This window comes from Lithobates pipiens, unplaced genomic scaffold, assembly GCF_037356315.1.
Source record: "Lithobates pipiens isolate NorthernLeopardFrog02 unplaced genomic scaffold, aLitPip1_a1.2 Scaffold_8, whole genome shotgun sequence".
NCBI lineage: Eukaryota > Metazoa > Chordata > Amphibia > Anura > Ranidae > Lithobates > Lithobates pipiens.
Genome location: NW_027507903.1, coordinates 26387181 through 26401441, shown reverse-complemented (window position 1 = coordinate 26401441; position 14261 = coordinate 26387181). Strand labels below are relative to the sequence as shown.

Below are 14261 nucleotides of genomic sequence, written 5' to 3'. Positions count from 1 at the left end.
CTAGGGAGTCAGATAAGGTCATTATGAGTGTAATTTGTATTTTAAATGTTTTAAGCTACAGCTGAATTACAATATGCCTCCTTCACAAAGGAACAGTGCTTTATAAATTTTTAATGGTTTACAGGCTGCTACCTTGCATGTATACGTTTGAGTGAAGTTTTTAAATACTGTCAACTCCTACCTTCTTGTTCAAGCTTCGAATCCTGGGAAGCATGTAGATCTCTTCAAGTTCTTTCTGACGCTCCTCTTCCTCGATCTTCTTCCTTTGGTCCTCAGGAATAATATTGTCCCAATCTACCTGGCCTTGGTTTTCCAGTTGAGGCTCATCTTCCATAGTTGAAAAATTAGCCACCTGAAAAAGCAGCAACAATAAACCTTTTTAAACATAAGAATGAATGGTTTTAAAAGCCTTTGGTAATGAGCCTGCAAGTTCCTGTGCCTTTCTAGGTCATTCCATTTTTATGCATCAAGACAAATGTAAAAAAAAAGTACCAATGGCATACCTTAAACTGAGACAGCAACTCATCGGTGGCACTGGAGCTTGGCTCGTTCTCTCTAGTTTCTGCCAGCCGTAAAATCTCATCAATGTCCATTTCCTATTAGTAAAGAAAGTAGAATTAATAAAAGAAAATTCAAAAATATGTTGTAGAGTTCAACTATTTTTTTTTTTTTTTTAGGAAATTCTAGAAAAGAAATAGGAATTTCGACCAGTGGGTCCATTGTGTATACCACTTAGTGACAAATAGTCAAGACAGGAGGCAGGGTATGCGATAAATGCAAAAGTTGTGGAACCACCATGTTCTAGTCTAAAACAGAGTGGTTCCTCAACTTCCAAACCTCCCGTTCATTTCTTTTACAATCAACATCTGCCTTGACACATCCTATAGGGATTGGATTAAAGTGTCTGTGCTACCTGTATGGATATAAATATTGGGGTATGTTCCGATCACTTATTAGAACAAAAGAAGTGGGTTGGATAAACTACAAACGTTCTTCAACAATACAGAACAAGTTCAGTTGAATGTGACCAACTACTAGCAGATATGCCATGACCTGGACAAATGAGAACTTTCACAAACATTCTCAATTTCTCACCAATATCTTCTAGCTCAAGAATCAGAATAGGACAGAGAAAGAGAGGCTAAATAGGGGGAGAAATATATACAGCGTCTTGAAAAATTATTCACACCCCCTGAAATTTTCTACATTTTGTCATGTTACAACCAAAAAGGTAAATGTATTTTATTGGGATTTTATGTGCTAGACCAACACAAAGTGGCACATAATTGTGTAGTGGAAAAAAAATGATTCATGGTTTTCAAATTCTTTAACAAATAAATATCTGAAAAGTGTGGCGTGCATTTCTTTTCAGCCCCCGTTACTCTGATACCCCTAACTAAAATCTAGTAGAACCAATTGCCTTCAGAAGTCACCTAATTAGTAAATAGAGTCCACATGTGTACTTTAATTTCAGTATAAATACAGCTGTTCTGTGAAGCCCTTTGAGGTTTGTTAGAGAACTTTAAATGAACAAACAGCACCAAGGAACACACCAGACAGGTCAGAGATAAAGTTGTGGAGATGTTTAAAGCTTTGAACATCTCACGGAGCACTGTTCAATCCATCATCTGAAAATGGAAAGAGTATGGCACAACTGCAAACCTGCAAAGACATGGCCGTCCAACTAAACTGACAAGCTGGGCAAGGAGAGCATTCATCACAGAAACAGCCGAGAGGCCCATGGTAACTCTGGAGGAGCTGCAGAGATCCACAGCTCAGGTGGGAAAATCTGTCCACAAGACAACTATTAGTCTTGCACTCCACAAACCTGACCTTTATGGAAGAGTGGCAAGAAGAAAGTCATTGTTAAAAGAAAGACATAAGAATTCCCGTTTGCAGTTTGAGAAAAGCCATGTGGGGGACACAGCAAACATGTAGAAGAAGGTGCTCTGGTCAGATGAGACCAAAATGTAACTTTTTGGCCTAAAAGCAAAACACTGTGTGGGGGGAAAACTAACACTACACATCACCCTGAACACACCATCCCCACCGTGAAACACGTGGTGGCAGCATCATGTTGTGGGAATGTGTTTCTTCAGCAGGGACAGGGAAGCTGGTCAGAGTTGATGGGAAGATGGATGGAGCCAAATACAGGGCAATCTTAGAAGAAAACCTGTTAGAGTCTGTAAAAGACTTGACACTGGGGCGGAGGTTCACCTCCCAGCAGGACAACGACCCTAAACATACAGCCAGAGCTACAATGGAATGGTTTAGAGCAAAGCATATTCATGTGTTAGAATGGCCCAGTCAAGGTCCAGACCTAAATCCTATTGAGAATCTGTGGCAAGACTTGAAAATTGCTGTTCACAGACGCTCTCCATCCAATCTGACAGAGCTTGAGTTATTTTGCAGAGAAGAATGGGCAAAAATGTCCCTCTAGACGTGCAAAGCTGGTAGAGACATCCCCAAAAAAAGACTTGCAGCTGTAATTACAGCGAAAGGCAGTTCTAGAAAAGTATACAAATGCACGTCACATTTTTCACGTTTGTAAAAAATGTTGAAAACCATTTATCATTTTCCTTCCACTTCACAATTATGTGTCACTTTGGGTTGGTCCATCAAATAAAATACATTTACGTTTTTGGTTGTAACATGACAAAATGTGGAAAATTTCAAGGGATATGAAAACTTTTTCATGTCACTGTAAATGTTTTAATAGAAAGCCTACAAATACATAATAAATTGTTGACTGAATTTTCAAATTCTCCCACAATTGTGACCATTTCTTTTAAATTTTTGGCAATTGCTTTGGAACCACCTGAACAAGATAATATTTTTAATTGACTATTGCATGGATGGGAGAATCTATGACATTACATAAGGAATCCACACTTTTTTATTTTAAATGTAATCCTGACTTCTATAGAAGTTAGGACCTTCTGTACAAACTGGGCCAGGAAGCAAGGTGCTTCACAAAGAACAACTTTTGAATGCTACCACCAGTTACCCTCGGGCACTAAACTTCTTGGGTCAGGATATCTGGGGAAGAGAGAATGGAGGTGTACAAATCAGCTTCAAGTCGTACAGAAGCTAAAGTCTCTATAATATGCAACCGGGATTCAGAAGTATCATGCTATGGCTGTATTTTGGCCGTATTAGGTCTCTTCCACATGGGGTAGGCTCCATTGGAGTCCGCCTGCTCAGTGGAGAATTTGTCCGCTGATCCCTGCTGAGCAGGTGGATGGCTGGTCCATGTCTGCTCCACTTTTGCAGAGCAGACAGAGACACAGCCTGCTCTCCTCTATGGGTGGTCGAATGTGAATGGATCACCTGTCCGCTTACACCTCGCTACCATCCGATATGATCCACCAGATGGATGGAGAACAGATCCCCATACGCCTGTTTTTAGTGCATAGGATCAGATCGGATGTCGGCCATGTGAACAGACATGTCCGTTTACAGCCGCCGCCGCATAGGAGAGACTGGAGGGTCCCATCAGGTCCATCTGAAAAACTGAAAAGCTGACCTGATCGGTCCACTAGTGTGAAAGGGGCCGTATAATGATATATATTTATAAATGGGGATCTTCTCTTTACTTCAACTAAGTCTGAGGCCTTCTGGACTAAATAAAAGCATATGCAAAACTATGAAATTAGAGCGTTGCTCCTAATGTCAGTCTAAATGACCCTAAATTGTGGCAATGACCAAAACCAAATCAAGTTCGTCCCATATGCGGAAACCATAATTCAACTTATAAAAAAATAAAAAAAGTGCTTAACCTCCTTTATTACCACCACTGTAAAATAAATAAATAAAAAAGCCAGGTAGGTGGACTCTGGAGTGGGGTATATAAATGGCACTCCAGAAAATATGAACAGTCGGCAGTTCAGCCATTAAATGCTTGTGACTGAACTGTCATTACACAGCCAAAGTGGCTTAGTACCTTGTAATCGCTGTGAACCAATCACAGTGACCATAAGTGTAAACACTGCCTATGTTTCCAAACATTGAACCCTCCTCTTCCTCTTACAATGGAGGAGAGCAGAAAGGAAGGAAGGGATCGACAACAGCAGATTCATGCTGGAGGGATTAAAGTGCCACTGACCACCAAGGATGGGAGGAGAGGGGAGTAATAAAATGCTATGAACAACCAATCATTGGGGTACTGCTACTACTTGGCTTCAGTGGGCAACTTTTGAAGTCTTATGCCGCATACACACGGTCAGAAATTCCGGCAGAAAAAGTGCGATAGGATTATTTTGTCGGAAAATCCGATCGTGTGTGGGCTCTATCGGACTTTGGAACTTCTGAAGGAAAAAGTTCGAGAGCTGGATCTAAAATTTTCCGACAACAAAATCCGATCGGACTTTTTCCGATCGTGTGTAGAGAATTCCGACGCACAAAGTGGCACGCATGCTCAGAAAAAATTTGGAGTCGAAAGCTATTGGCTTGTACTTGTATAACGTGACCTCGTTCCGAACGATCAAATTTTCCGACAACTTTGTGCGACTGTGTGAATGCAAGACAAATTTAAGCCGAAATCCGTCGGAAAAAATTGATTTTGTGGTCGGAATGTCCGACCGTGTGTATGGGGCATAAGTGCACCTTAATCATCTCAATACCATCATATTTCTTCAATTCCAAAACACCGCTGCCTTCACGGTGAAGGAAAGTTGTTCCTTCAGAGCCCTGTGTCGGGATACAGCAGATCACGCGCACATGCGTGGAAGTGACATCACTGCAGCCTCTCCAATAAAAGGACCGGAGTCCTCAACTGGGAAGGAAGACTGGGTGAAGATGGAAGATGTCAGTGGACACAGCGTGCCACTAGAGGGCTTTATTTTAAGGCATGTTTCCTATAGTGTGCTAGGATGCAATGCATACTAGCAGATTATAACCTTGCCTTGCAAAAAAAAAAAAACAGTGGTTGACTACTGCTTTAGAAGACCAATACGCTGGATTAGAAGGATCTAAACCTACAGTGCATTGCCCAGTGTTACAAGGCTATCACTTACATCTTAAACAGACATCTAACCTGGGGTTCTGATTCCTCTCCTTCGGGTTCCTTAAAGAGATCTGCTGCTCCAAACTTTAAAATAGCCGCCAACTCCTCTTTGTTAAATGGATTGGAACTACAAGAGACCAAAGATCAACATATAATATAATAAATGTTATCACAGAAAAAAGGCAGCACTCTTTAACTTCACTAGATTTACTGCCATTCCTTACTTTGAACTTCCAGAGTTGTTTTCCAGCACCGTCCGCCCAGTGGTGTCCATGCGCTGGATTACGAGATGGTCAAGAACCATCTTTTTCTTTGCCCGTTCTATGATCTCTTCCTCTACAGTGCCCTTGGTGACCAGGCGATAAATGTTCACCTGTATAGAATAAACTTCAAAAGGTTAAAATATTATTTAAGCAAACACAAATTGACAATAACGGAAAGGAAAATGTAAAGGTCTATTTATAAAGGTTTTCACCCAAGGGTTACACAACTTTCAAAGATTCACACATATTTTCCAATAAATATAGTAAAATAAATGTGTACATTTTGCATGACAGCATTTATAAATGGATCCCAAAAAAGTATGTAAAAAATGTCTTCAATCCATGCACATTTCCTCTTGTTATGGCTTCTAGCTTCCTGTATTGAGGTAACACTACGGCCTTTGCTGCTCTTAAATCTCAAGCAGTGTTGTGAACCATATCCAATTTTCTTTGCACTGAACTACAACACACCTCCATGCTATGGAGCTGAGGAGAAGGGGAGATGTTCTATTGTCTAACACAGTGGTCTCCAAACTGTGGCCCTTTGCCCTTAGTAAACCATTCCATCCATTGACTCCAAGAACAGGGCACTATATTCCTCCCACTGATATCAATAATGGGGCGCTTTATACCTCCCACTAATAAGAATGACGTGGCACTATATTCCCCCCATTAATAAGAATGATGTGGCACTATATTCCTCCCACTGATAAGAATGATGTGGCACTATATTCCCCCCACTGATAAGAATGATGTGGCACTATATTCCCCCCACTGATAAGAATGATGTGGCACCATATTCCTCCCACAGATAAGAATGATGTGGCACTATATTCCTCCCACTGATAAGAACGATGTGGCACCATATTCCTCCCACAGATAAGAATGATGTGGCACTATATTCCCCCCCCATTAATAAGAATGATGTGGCACTATATTCCCCCCACTGATAAGAATGATGTGGCACTATATTCCCCCCACTGATAAGAATGATGTGGCACTATATTCCTCCCACTGATAAGAACGATGTGGCACCATATTCCTCCCACAGATAAGAATGATGTGGCACTATATTCCCCCCCATTAATAAGAATGATGTGGCACTATATTCCCCCCACTGATAAGAATGATGTGGCACCATATTCCTCCCACAGATAAGAATGATGTGGCACCATATTCCTCCCACAGATAAGAATGATGTGGCACTATATTCCTCCCACTGATAAGAATGATGTGGCACTATATTCCTCCCACTGATAAGAATGATGTGGCACTATATTCCCCCCACTGATAAGAATGATGTGGCACCATATTCCTCCCACTGATAAGAATGATGTGGCACCATATTCCTCCCACTGATAAGAATGATGTGGCACTATATTCCTCCCACTGATAAGAATGATGTGGCACCATATTCCTCCCACTGATAAGAATGATGTGGCACTATATTCCTCCCACTGATAAGAATGATGTGGCACTATATTCCTCCCACTGATAAGAATGATGTGGCACCCTATTCCTCCCACTGATAAGAATGATGTGGCACTATATTCCCCCCCATTAATAAGAATGATGGGGCACTATATTCCTCCCACTGATGAGAATGATGTGGCACCATATTCCTCCCACTGATAAGAATGATGTGGCACTATATTCCTCCCACTGATGAGAATGATGTGGCACTATATTCCTCCCACTAATAAGAATGATGTGGCACTATATTCCTCCCACTGATAAGAATGATGTGGCACTATATTCCTCCCACTGATAAGAATGATGTGGCACCCTATTCCTCCCACTGATAAGAATGATGTGGCACTATATTCCCCCCCATTAATAAGAATGATGGGGCACTATATTCCTCCCACTGATGAGAATGATGTGGCACCATATTCCTCCCACTGATAAGAATGATGTGGCACTATATTCCTCCCACTGATGAGAATGATGTGGCACTATATTCCTCCCACTAATAAGAATGATGTGGCACTATATTCCTCCCACTGATAAGAATGATGGGGCACTATATTCCTCCCACTGATAAGAATGATGGGGCACTATATTCCTCCCACTCATAAGAATGATGGGGCACTCTTATTCACTTGAATGGGCCTCATTTAGTTAGTTGTAGCGTCCCTGGCTGCCTATGCCGCTAAAGGGGGTAGCGTTAAAAGCACAGCTTAATCAGTGTTTGACCGCCTCCCAACCACCAGTAGTGGATGCCAGAAGCTTTGAGTGCCTAACCATTTAACATGTTCACATAACTATGATTATGGCTACAATTATGGTAACTTATTTTTTTCTTTTTTAATGTTGAATCTGTTTTATTAAGTTCAAAATAAGATTAAACAATCCAGAATGAAAGCATGGGAGTGTCAACCCGACTCCAACGGATCTACAAGTATACATTGATATCACAACAACAACAATAAAACAAGCGTCACATAAGTACGATAAAGTATAGGTATTTAAGGCATTGTAAAATGAGCATCATGACTGTATTAATAATTAACCCGTAGTCCACCAATAACAAGGTTGTAGAAAACCAACCTCAACATACATGGCATAAAAATATGGTGGCGCTACCATGAAGATGACCATGACCTTATGTTCTGAGCACATAAGTGAAAGAAGGGTAAGGAAAGGAAAATAAGGAAATCGAAAAAAAAGAGGGGGGGGGGGGGTGTTAAGGAGCGAAGGGGGATAGTGGAGCAAGAATAAGGGGGAAGAAACAAAAAAAGGGACGATTTGGGGGGGATAGCCATTTTACACATGAGACGGCCCAGAAGAAGCATCATTAACGGTTTCTGCTACAAAATCATCAAAATTGGAGGCAAACTGGAAGTGCAACCATACAGTCCACATAATGGCGCCCATACGTTCTAGGTGATCAATCTTGTCCATTTCACAAGCCCAATCAGCTAGAGAAGGGATCACCGTTTGGCGCCACCACATTCTAGCGATAACTGAGTGAGCAGCCGTCACAAAAATGACAGTAACAGTAAAATGACAGTAACTTCTGATATTTTTTTCTCCCCAATCCCCCAACTGCACACCACGGTTTACTCATGTTACCGATACGGACTTGACAATTTATATTGGCAGCTCCATCTATTGGCAATAGAGCAATGCAAGGAATGGAACTAGGGAGAGGTTCGCATTACTTTCCCACCAACCAGACAAACTGGAAGTTTATTTTATGTTCTGATCTTTACAGTATATACGGGTATTCCTATGCTTTTACAGTAGACTTGACCACATATTACCATGGTGCCACCTCAAGAACAGAATTCCTGTTATATTGGGCACAGGCCAGCTTGTGGCTGAAAACGAACCTGTTTCTTTTGGCCAATCCTGTGAGCTCTAGCCTGGGCTTGCAAGTCATTCTGGGGATTCCAGTCCGAATCGAAGATGACTACTGTGTCAGCAGACGCCAAGTTTATCCCAAGCCCACCAGCACGTGTAGAGAGCAAGAAACAAAAATCCTAATAAAAAAAACAACAGATGATATATTGAATATTTGATTTGTAAATAATTAATAACTGCATGAAATATAAAAAAAAACACATATAAAACAAAGCAAATGGAAGGTCTCACCTCCGAGCCTTCAGCATTAAAGTGATCCAGCGCTTGCTTACGAATCTCTCCCTTGATTGAACCATCGAGTCTCTGTAATGGAACAAAAATCAGAGGATGCTGCAGGAGAAATCCAGTATGAACAGATCATACCCTTAACGCCCAAGGATTAAAAATAACCTGACTGCGGAGTGCGGTTTGTGGACATACCCTGGAGATAGACACCCTGTGACTGGAGAGATCACTTTACAAAGCACTGGGCAGCTAGAGGATCGTCTTTTAACTATCTTGGTACCAAAACATCAACAGTCAACCCCACAGCTCCGAAGCTCACTATAAAACGCAGACATATGCACAGCAACATGGGGCAGCACAGTGCTTTGGTGTTTAGCACTTACAGCCCTTGGCTTGAATTTCCACCAGGACACGACCTGCATGGAGTTTGCACGTTTTCCCTGTGCTTGTGTAGATTTCCCCTGGCCATACACTAATAGATTATTTGTTCAGCCTAGAGGCAGAATGAAAGAAAGCCAACAGATTCCACATCTACACAAACAGCATTGAAGGACAAATGCCCTCTCTGCCAGGCTATGGTATCCTGACTTGCGCCAGTTGTCAGAATATCTCAGCAGTGCCTGCAGTTGATTGGCCGCAAGCACTGCTGTTCAGCTGACACTTTTCCAGTTGGCTCTTTTCTCAATCAACTTTTGTTGAGGGTCACCCACTTGTTCCTATGAATCGGCTGGAATTCTAAAAGTGGATGGCCATCTTTAACCACTTCAATACAGGGCACTTTCACCCCCTTCCTTCCCAGCCCAATTTTCAGATTTCATCGCTCTAGCGCTTTCATTGACAATTGCGCGGTCATGCTACACTGTACCCAAATGAAATTGTTATCATTTTGTTCGCACAAATAGAGCTTTATTTTGGTGTTATTTATTCACGACTCAGTTTTTTATTTTTTGCGATATAAGCGCAAAAAAAGCGGAAATTTGGAAAAAAAACAATATTTTCTTTTTTCCATTTGAAAAGAAATCCAATAAAATCAAATTTTGTCATAAATTTAAGGCAAAATGTTTTCTGCTACATGTTTTTGGTAAAAAAAATTCCGTTAAGTGTATAATAATTGGTTTGTGTGATCACGGACATATGTACGCAAATGATCATGTACATATGTGTGCAGGTGATCACGTACATATGTGTGCAGATAATCATTGGGACATGTGATTTTAGTGGGACATATGTGGGGGACATGTTTTTATTATTAGGGACATGTGTTTTTATTATTTGGGGACATGTATGTTTTGGGGACATATGTTGGGACACTGTGTTTGTACTGTGTTTGTACTGTGTGGTGTGTTGTGTGTTTACACTAGACTGGTGATCAGTGAGTAAAAAGCTGTAAAAAGCAGCTCATACTCACTGATCATCAGCCGGCTGCAGCGTTCTGCTCTCCTCTCCTCAGCGATGACTTCCGTGTGAGGAGAGGAGAGCCGATTGCCTAGCAACCGGCTGTTTGTTTACATCACATGACGGCCGTGATTGGACACGGCCGTCATGTGATCAGGAGGGCCAATCACAGAGCCCTCCTGCCGATCTGAGATGTGCCGTGTCCGGGTGACACGAGCACATCGGGATCGCGTCGCTGCGCGGGCACGTGCGCGCGCGATCCCGCTCCTTCTGAAGGACGTTGCTGAACGTCCCATCAGGAGTAGACGGCTCCCACCCGGCCGTATATATGCATTGGCCGGGTGGGAAGTGGTTAAACGCATGCCTGATCTTCTGCATGCAGGGGGGGGGGGGAAGCACTAAAGAAGTATAAATTCAAATAAATAAAAATAAAATGTAGAAAATATAATCAAGTATATTGTTTACTAACCAGTCACAATTTGAACTTTTAGGTTCTTAGTATACCAAAGACATAATATTTGCAAACATACCTGAAACGGGTAGTGCTTAATGGCGAGGTATTCTGCCAAGATGTCCAACATGCGCACCATCTGAGAAAAGATGAGCACGCGGTTTCCTCTCTCACGCAGTCGTGTCAACAGTTTGTCCAGCAGAACGAGCTTTCCACTGCTTCTAATCAAAGACTGGAAGGAAAAAAATAAATGCTAGTTATTAAAAATATATACACTAAAGGCGCAAAACTAAAAAACTGAGCTCTTACCTTGTCCAGGGGGGTATATAGTGCATAAGGGGTGAAGTAACACCCTACTGATTTAGTTTTGGGTCCTACCTTGTAGAGGCAGAATCTATACAAGGGGTGTACAACCTGCGGCCCAAGGTGGCTATAAATGCGGCCTAACACAAAATTGTAAACTTACTTAAAAATGTTGGTATTAAATGGAGGTTTTTTCTTTTTTGTAAAAATGTGTTTACGCTTAGCGAACACACGCGGCTGAAGAAAAATATGACAGGGTCTCCTTACTGGACTTTTTAAAGTTTCATCTTCCCAAAGAAAAATCTCCCACTCTTCACAATAACGCCTTATTCATGCCAACAGTTTTTGGCAGCACCTATTTTTGTGAGCAACTATTGTGAAGGATGAAGCACATGAAGGGAAAATTGGAGCCAAAAAAAGTCTGATGAGCGCTTTGAGAATTCATTGAGAATTGACACTACATCCATCCAACCAGATACTGATGGGTTTGTTTATCAAAAATAACATCAGAGATTGCACTAGTTTAATGTTGCCCTCTTACTTTTATAATAATTAATAATAATAATTTATATATATAATTTTTTTTAATTACGTTTTATTACTCGGACAGGTACATTATCTATATCAGTGACCATAAATTTGTGATCTGCCCAACTTTTTCTGCTCATCAGCTGTCCTTATTGTTAGTGTATTTTATGTGTGGCCCAAGACCATGCCTCTTCTTCCTATGCAGCCTAGGAAGGCCAAAAAGTTGCACACCAGTGGCGGCTGGCGCAAAAAAAAAAAATCATCAATTCCAGCCACTGTGCCCTTCAAACGCAGCCACTGTGCCCATCAAACGCAGCCACTGTGCCCATCAAACGCAGCCACTGTGCCCATCAAACGCAGCCACTGTGCCCATCAAACGCAGCCACTGTGCCCATCAAACGCTGCCAGTGTACCCCCTGCCCGCTCGCCGTCTGTCCGCTACTTACCCTTGGTCTTGGTGGGGCAATGGGTGACAGCGACGAGCGGGGTCCTTCGTAAGTCTCCCGCCAATCTCATCTCCCATCCTCTCCTCCTGATAGGCGTCCAATAGCGGCGCCTGTCGTTTCAGCCAATCAGGTGACGGGTAACAGACACGGTCATCTGACTGGCGAAGAGGCGCTTTAGTGTTCATAAAGAGAATATTCATTCGCTTTTCTAACAGCTGATTGAGCTGTGAGCGCCCAGCAGCACAGGATGACGTCACTCCTGTGTACGCAACAGGGTTCAGTCAAACCAGCACACAGGATCTGTGCCTAAACGCACAGCTCAGTGTTAGATTCTAAAGAAAACTGCAAGCAGGCAGGCAAGTTTATATTATTGCAAAAGACACACTGCCCATCTATTCTACAATAAATAGACTGCATGCTTGCAATTTTGTTTTTGGAGACTTTAGTTCCTCTTTAAGCTATTCTATAGCAGTATTATACAGCAGTAGTGGTTTTCATTAGGACTGTGCGTCTCTGATTTAAAGTGTTACTAAACCCAGGAGCCTGTATTCACTATATCTGGTCTCCCACAGCATACAGAACATGGAAATGAAATTATTTTTGTAAATATAAACTACTAAATAGCTTTTCTCTATAGCAGTATTTAGCAGTCTTGTGACTTCTATTAGTGTCCAGCCGAGCACTGGTTAAAGCTTGTAGGAGGAGTTTTCATTCTCCTTTGACTGTCCTATGAGGCTGCATGACCCAAAATTGTCTGGACAGTACTGATTAGCTCTGTGCTGATCACATGCACCCTCCCCCCAAAAAAAATACTCTCAAGCAATACACACCAAACTGAGCATGTGCAGAGTGCCCCCCAAGGCTCTGTTCTGTCAGCAGATGGATTGGGGACAGTAAAAGCAGTGGAGGATCAGAGAAGACAGGATCAAACAGCCTTATTACACAAGTATTAACCCCTTAAGTTCCACGGTGTGTATAACAAGCATGCCTTACTGCATACACAGACTGTTGTGGGTTTAATAACACTTTAAAGTCTGTATTGTGCCATATGGAGCAAAGTGCAAGTCCCTAATCTGATTTATTGTTTTTCATGAGTAAGGGTCCTTCCACATTGGGCCATTCTGATCCTTTCAGAAGGGGATCCATGAGCAGATACCTTACTGAATCAGAGCCGAATGGGATGGCTATTCAGGGTTTGTGGCCACCATGTCATTCAGTTATTTGTCCACATTTTGACAGCGGACTGCGGAGGACCCATCATAGCTCTATGGGACTTTACATCTTCCAACCTCCGATTTGTCATTTTCAGGTCTGGAAAAATGAAAAAGGATGCAGTGCTTTTACGTTGTTTTTTTTGGACCTGGGCGGACTCAGAGGTAGGAGGATGTAAAGGAAGTCTATTTACATTTGCCTGCCCATAGACCTGCATGGAGCTCCCCATCAGGTCCACCTGAGAAACCGACAAGCGGACCTGATCAGAAAGCCAGCGAAAAAGGGGTACAGTCAAGCTTTAAGGGGAACTCCACTTAGAGGGAAAAAAAATGGCAAATATAAAATATATATATTATAGCACAAACAATTGCTACACAAGTCAAATTGTAATTGAATGTTATTAAAAAAGACCTTTCAGCATTGTGCCGAAAAGCAAAAAAGGTGCAGATAATGGCTGCGATTTTATCAAGCTTTTGGTGTTCTTTTTTATAGGTCATGTAACAAAAAATGCATCAAAAACAAAAACACGGGTGCATTTTTTATGCGTTCTAGCTGTATTTTCAATGCATTTTAATGGGGAGGACCTGACCTAATATGTACCAAAAATGTAGCAATCAGGATTATCACTGCTTCAAAGGGTGCCGATAAAGGCAGACAAATTCATATTAATTTAAATTTATGATATTAATTAAAAAGTCTAATATAAATTATATATATATATATATATATATATATATATATATATATATATATATATATATATATATATATATATATATATATATAATTTATTTTTTTTAATAAAAAAAATATATATTCAAAAACTGTCAATTTGGGCCAAGTGCATCCTGAATTTTCGGTTTCGGCACCTGAATTGTCATTTCGGTGCACCACTAGATTGGCAGTCAGTACAAAGATACAAATCAGATTTTGGGCATCCCCTGCAACAAAAAATTCATTTTTGGTGAGATACTCCCAAAGTGAAATCACATCTAAAGGGATGCAATTTTCTAAAGACCCTGCAATTCCTCATAAAAGCCCTGCAAGTGAAGCAGCCGATTGATAAT

At 41.4% G+C, this 14261-nt stretch overlaps 1 protein-coding gene across 4 annotated transcripts in view; it reads right to left on the bottom strand.

Annotated features, from left to right (window-relative positions):
* Positions 1-14261, bottom strand: part of CHD2 (chromodomain helicase DNA binding protein 2) — a 120301-nt gene that overhangs the window by 43357 nt on the left and 62683 nt on the right. For all 4 annotated transcript variants that reach the window (XM_077473075.1, XM_077473076.1, XM_077473077.1 and 1 more), the window contains 7 exons: positions 10785-10937; positions 8866-8937; positions 8604-8753; positions 5230-5378; positions 5036-5132; positions 504-596; positions 182-352 (listed from right to left, as the gene is read on the bottom strand). In XM_077473075.1, the coding sequence (XP_077329201.1) occupies positions 182-352; positions 504-596; positions 5036-5132; positions 5230-5378; positions 8604-8753; positions 8866-8937; positions 10785-10937 (885 nt within the window). The remainder of the gene's footprint in view (positions 1-181; positions 353-503; positions 597-5035; positions 5133-5229; positions 5379-8603; positions 8754-8865; positions 8938-10784; positions 10938-14261) is intronic.